The sequence below is a fragment of the Empidonax traillii genome, unplaced genomic scaffold (genome assembly GCF_003031625.1).
Source record: "Empidonax traillii isolate 1590-97213 ecotype Southwest subspecies unplaced genomic scaffold, ASM303162v1 scaffold6153:size6455, whole genome shotgun sequence".
Lineage (NCBI taxonomy): Eukaryota > Metazoa > Chordata > Aves > Passeriformes > Tyrannidae > Empidonax > Empidonax traillii.
The window spans coordinates 674-6,455 of NW_020961346.1; the positions used below are offsets into that span (position 1 = coordinate 674).

The window sequence follows — 5,782 nt, forward strand, 5'->3', positions numbered from 1 at the left end:
CTCCCTTGCTGGCTTTGTCACCTGCAGTGCCATCAGTATTTCTTCTCTCTTCTCCCATTATGCCATTCAAAGCTGTGCTGGACCTGCTGTTTGTCAGGTGAATGGTAAATCAGCTCAGAGAATCTCCCAGTGTTAAAAATAAGGTGATAAACCCCCTCGCCAGGCACCAGGGCTGTTCCCTGCAGTTGGACAGGTCAGGGAGCAGCAGAGGGAGGAGGGGAGTGCAAGTTAAACCAGCCCTGCTCTGGAAATGCTGCTGAGCTCATTCCCTCCCTGCCTTCTTAGGAACCAGCTTCCAGAACCTTTACTGGAGGATGAGAAAGTTAAATTTTGCCCTTAAATCAACCTATTTTTTGTGCTTTGTCACCAACTTTTACCTTTTATCTTTTGGTCTCTGCTTATGGGATATTTTTGTCCATTTTTGTTCGCTCTCCCTTCGTCCTAAATGTAACAAAGAGCAAACGTTATTTGGGTGTTGGAAAATGCAAGCTGGAAAATCATATTTGTGAGGTTTTTCAAGTCTAACACTGAAGTCTGTTAAAGCAGAGTGAAGCCTTTGCAGGAATAATCAAGCACTGGGAGTTGAGTTGGCCCTGAAGGTCAGGTTGGCCAGTTCCAATCTGCGCTCGTGGGTTTTGCTTTTTGAACATGTTAGTGTGAAACTGTGACCTTTTCCCGTGTTGTTCGTCCACGGTTCCCTGGTTTTTACTGAACACATCATAACCTTGCCTTGAGAGCCCTCACATAATGAAGTGTTTTGCCATTTGGTACAGGAATTTCAGTTCTTTTCTTAATGAAACAATGAAGGATTGCACAATGAAAATGTGAATACAAAGCAGCTGCTCTGTCGTGTTTTGCAAATGTGACTTTCTCTCTCAGTAAGAGACAGGTAATGTTTTCTTTGGGTGTGCAGTTATTCCCTCAAGTTTTCTTTTCTTTGCTTTCTTTTTTGCTTAGCTGCAGTCACTCTGCAGCCTCCACCACATATGGCACAAATTGCTGCTGCTGAAATAATAGAATTGCTAATAAGAAAGTTAAAGTCAAGTGGATGCAAGAAGCTTTCTGTGCAGCAAAGTTCAACTCAGATCTAAAGCTGCTGCCAGATATGTGTGTGCCTGTTTCTCTAGTGGAGTTCAACTGTGTCCTGCAGATCTGGGAGTATTTTGGGTGAGAGTTCCTGTTTGGTGTAATGAGTGAGAAGCAGTACTACTGCAGAGGGTTCACCTGGGGGGTTGGTTCCATGCAGGATGAAAAATCTCTGTATTTCAGGATGTCAAACAGCTGCTCTTCTATGCAACCAGGTTCCTGGGCTTTCTGTGGTTGTAAAGGTCCATGGTGTTCTGACTGCTGGGTCTGGGAACATGCAGCTGCTGTAGGAACTGTCACCAGAGCCAGGTTGGATGGGGCTTGGGGCAGGGTTGGGTTGAAAGAGACCTTAAAGCTCCTCTCATTCCACCCCCTGCCATGGGCAGGGACACCTTCCACCAGCCCAGGTTGCTCCAAGCCCCGTCCAACCTGGCCTTGGACACTTCCAGGAGTGGGGCAGCCACAGCTTCTCTGGGCAGTTTTCTCCACACAGTTCATCAGGATCTCAATGACAAATGTTCACAGATGAAACTCTCTTGTCCCTCCAGGTCCTGCCCTGCTGCTCACCAGTGACAACATCAAACAGAGACTGGGTTCTGCTGCGCTCGACAGGTACCTGCCTTCGTTGTTACTGGGGGAAAGTGCAGAAAGACTCTCTATTGGTCTCAAATATAGAGAGTTTGGTAATAAAACCCTGTGTTCTGACATGCTTTGGGCTTTCTCATCCAAGTGCTGGAGACAATTAATGCCATGAAGCTGTGTCAGGGCAGGCTCAGGGTGGATCTCAGGGAAAGGTTCTTCCCCCAGAGGGTGGTTGGCACTGAACAGGCTCCCCAGGGCAGTGGGCACAGCCCCAAGGCTGCCAGAGCTCCAGGAGGGTTTGGACAACGCTCTGAGGGACAGGGTGGGATTGTTGGGGTGTCTGTGCAGGGCCAGGAGCCGGACTGGATGATTCTTGTGGGTCCCTTCCAGTTCAGGATATTCTCTGATTCTATGAACAATGTTTGAAAAGTATTTGGTTCAAACATGTGTGGGTTTTTTTCCATTGTCACTTTATCACTTGTGAAATTGGAAAAGCTGAATTGCTCCAAGTGGTCACTGTGTGCTCATTCTTAGGGATGCCATGGAAGCTTTAGTGAAGTGAGGCATCACTGCATCCTCCTGCCCTGGTGTTTGTGTGTAATGGTATAAATACTGCAGAAACAGAGCCAGCAGGAGCCTGGAGATGGGAGCAGATAAGATCCTTAGACTGGCTGAGCAAGAGGGCAGGTCTCTGCCCTTCAGATTTTCACAGAATCCCAGCATAGGCTGAGCTGGAAGGGACCCACAAGGATCATCGAGTCCAACCCTCAGCCCTGCCCAGGCCCATCCCCAAGGGTCACCCCCTGTGCCCCAGAGGATCATCCAAACCCTCCTGGAGCTCTGGCAGGGTTGGTAAGACATGTAAGATTCCTCTCTTTCCTCTCAGGAGTGGTGAGCTAACCCCATTTGTGTTGTCCTGCTCTGTCCCAGTCTCCATGAGTACAGGCTGACCAGCTGGCTGGGCCAGCAGGAGGACATCCACCGCATCGTGCTGTACCAGGCTGACAGCTCCCTGACCCCCTGGACCCAGCGCTGCATCCGCCAGGCCGACTGCATCCTCATCGTGGGGCTGGGGGACCAGGAGCCCACCGTGGGAGAGGTGGGCAACACTCCTCTCTGCACCCCTGGTAGCCCAGCTCACAGAGTGCTGCCCCACACTCGTGGGTTTGCCCAGGTTTTAATGCCCAGCAGAGAGTAAATAATGGAATATTCCTGGGAAATGCGTGCTAGGAATGGGAAAAGACTTACCTGAGAAGCCCCTTAAAGGTCAAGTTTTATGGAGGAGTGTTTCCAGCAAAGTTCTTTTCCTCTGAAGAGTCATTTTGGCCAAGGGTAAATCAAAAGTAAATTGATTTGAAGCTTTGAGTTTCTGCCCAGAATTTCTTTGCGGGGTCTCCACGCAGAGAGAGAGAGAGAAATTCTTTTCTACCTGGATGAAATTCATGGTGTGTGCTCAGGAAAAAGTAGATCTAAATTGCAGTGTGTGAATAATTTAATATATTTTATTACAGCTTTTAAGCTGCAATTTTTTTTTCCTTTACTATCTATTTTTATTATTTTTATGTTTTATTACCCAAGTTTGACCAGGCCCATAAATTCTGCGAGAAATTTAAAAATCACAAGTGGGGGTTTTTTTTAGGACTGTGAAGTGCTGAGTCTGACTCCACAGAGCCTGGACAGGTCCCACGTGAAGCCTTCATGTGCATCCCTCCGTGCTGGTTCTTTGTGCCTGGGTGTGGGAGGCAGGAAGCACAGGCACAGCAGCTGCCAGCAGTTGCCTAAAACAACAAAAAAGTCAAAATCAGACATACAAGGAGGAAAAAAAGTTGGGAAGGGAAAGAATAAAACACGCTGAACATTTGTAGGCTTGGGTATGGCTTGGGAAGCGTCTCACGTTGCACGAGGAGTGTGTGTCTGCACGTGCATTTCATGGCCTGCTTTGGGTCCAAAGCATTTAGGTTTGAATCTTGGAGTGCCAGAAGTCTAAAATCAGACCAATCAGTTGTCTGAATCCATCATGTTTGGGGGTTCTTCTTGTGCAGAGCTGTCTGTGGGTTCAGGTGAGAATGGGGGGGGTTTGTGTCTCATACCTGTTACCCTGATACTGGAGCAGTCAGTACCTGACCCCCCATTCCTCTGTGTCCATAACCTGCTGTAGTTGGAGAGGATGCTGGAGAACACTGCAGTGAGAGCCCAGAAGCAGCTCATCCTGCTCCATAAGGAGGATGGGCCCCTCCCTTCCCGAACTGTGGAATGGCTCAACATGCGGAGCTGGTGTTCTGCTCACCTCCACCTCCACTGCCCACGCAGAGTCTTCTCCAAAAGGAGTCTGCCCAAGCTGGTAAGAGATTCCTGATTTGGTGGCTGGTCCCTTGCTGTCCCTCACTTCACCTGCAATCCACATATCAAAAGGGATCTGGGATAATGATGCTCCAGGATGTCCTGATGTGCAACGGGCTCTTACACAGCCAGTGTTGTCTTTAGATCTGTTTGGCCTCAGTTTAATATAGGAAACAGGGGTAAGGGGCCCATGGTTTCTTTATGGATGCATACTTGGCTTTTTGATATCCTGAAGACAGTAAATGCTATCTCAGAGTCACATTGAAAGGTCTGTATGTGGCACAGGGTGCTTTCTGTTGGGAGGATCCCTGTGCTTGCCAAAGCCATGCCAAGAATAAGGCAGAGGTAGCCTGGGGTGCTTCCCAGGAGCTTCAAATCTTTGTCAAGAAAGAAGCAGCTCCAAAGGAAATAACTCCCAGCAGCTGTGGAAGATTTAAGAGATGCATCTGATCACGAGAACTGTTTGGGTAGTTCATTGACCCTCTGTTCCCTTGAGGAACAGATTCCCACTTGGAACAGAATCACATACAGGTTCAGGCTGGAAGGGACCACACTGGGTCATCCAGTGCCACCTCCCTGCTCAAGCAGGGTCCCCTGCAGCAATCACTCAGGATTGTGCCCAGATGGTTCTGGAATATCCCCAGTGAGGAGACTCCATACCCTCTCAGGTCTCTGTTCAGTCACTGCACAGTGAAGAAGTTCTTCCTCGTGTCCAGGTGGAACTTCCTGGGCATCAGTTCTTCCTGTTCCTCCTGTGCCATTGCTGGGCCCCCCCAGCAGAGCCTGGTCCATCCTCTGCCCCCTCCCTGCAGGCATTGACGGACATGGATGAGGTCCCTCCTCAGTCTTCTCTTCCCGAGGCTGAACAGCCCCAGCTCCCCCAGCTTTCCCTCACAGGAGAGGTGCTCCAGTCCCCTCATCTTTGCAGCACCTTTTACCAGGATGTTGTTGGCTGACTGTCCTCTGCCTCTCCTCTGCAGATAGAGATGTATGAGCGGGTGTTCCAGAAGCCACCGGACCGTCACTCCGACTTCTCCCGCCTGGCCCGTGTCCTGACCGGGAACGCCATCGCGCTGGTGCTTGGGGGTGGAGGGGCCAGGTAGGTGACTTATCTTGGGCTGGGTGGGGCTTGGAGCAACTTGGTCTAGTGGAAATGGTCCCTGCCCTTGGTAGGGGGCTGGAACTGGGTGGCCTTTAAGGTCCCTTCCAACCCAGAGCAGTCGGTGCTGGTTTGTTGCTGCCAGACCCGAGAGCTGCACTGGCACTGGGCTGTGACACATCCTCAGGGTAACAGGCATCCTGTGCTGCAAACAACGTTTGGGGGTGAAGCTTAATGTGCTGGGGGGCTTTCTGCAGAAGGAACAGGAGTGTTTGTGACCTCCTGAGACCCCTCATAAGTTGGGTTTAATACCAGGAGGTGACCAGGGCACCGAACATGATTCTTCTTTCTGTTGGCCTACACCGTGGATTTTTTCCTCTATGGATTCTTATATTAGAAAATGTTTCAAAGGCCCCCAAAGCTCTTCCAAGTTGGAGCAGTAAGAGGAATTATTTCCTCTAATAGAGACTGTTCTCATCTGTATAATCCCCCAAGCCCTCAGGTACCCACACTTTGACAGCCTTACCTTGCAGAAAGAGCGTGTTTTTGCAGGCACAAGGACATGGTGTGTGCTGAACACTCCATTAGAATTCCACCTGAATCCCCAGTGAGCTTTAGAAATAAATCATTGCTGGCATTTTCCTTTGGAATCTCCTTTTACTTTGAGAGTTTTAT

General features: G+C 49.5%; 1 protein-coding gene across 1 annotated transcript; it reads left to right on the forward strand.

The window, feature by feature from the left end:
* Positions 1–1,634: 1,634 nt before the first annotated feature.
* LOC114073350 (patatin-like phospholipase domain-containing protein 7) lies at positions 1,635–5,126 on the forward strand (the record flags this gene model as incomplete). The annotated part of the gene is made up of 4 exons (XM_027911121.1): positions 1,635–1,698; positions 2,599–2,767; positions 3,827–4,009; positions 4,989–5,126. Coding segments are annotated over 4 exons (539 nt in total), but the record flags the coding sequence as incomplete, so codon positions are not given.
* Positions 5,127–5,782: the final 656 nt, after the last annotated feature.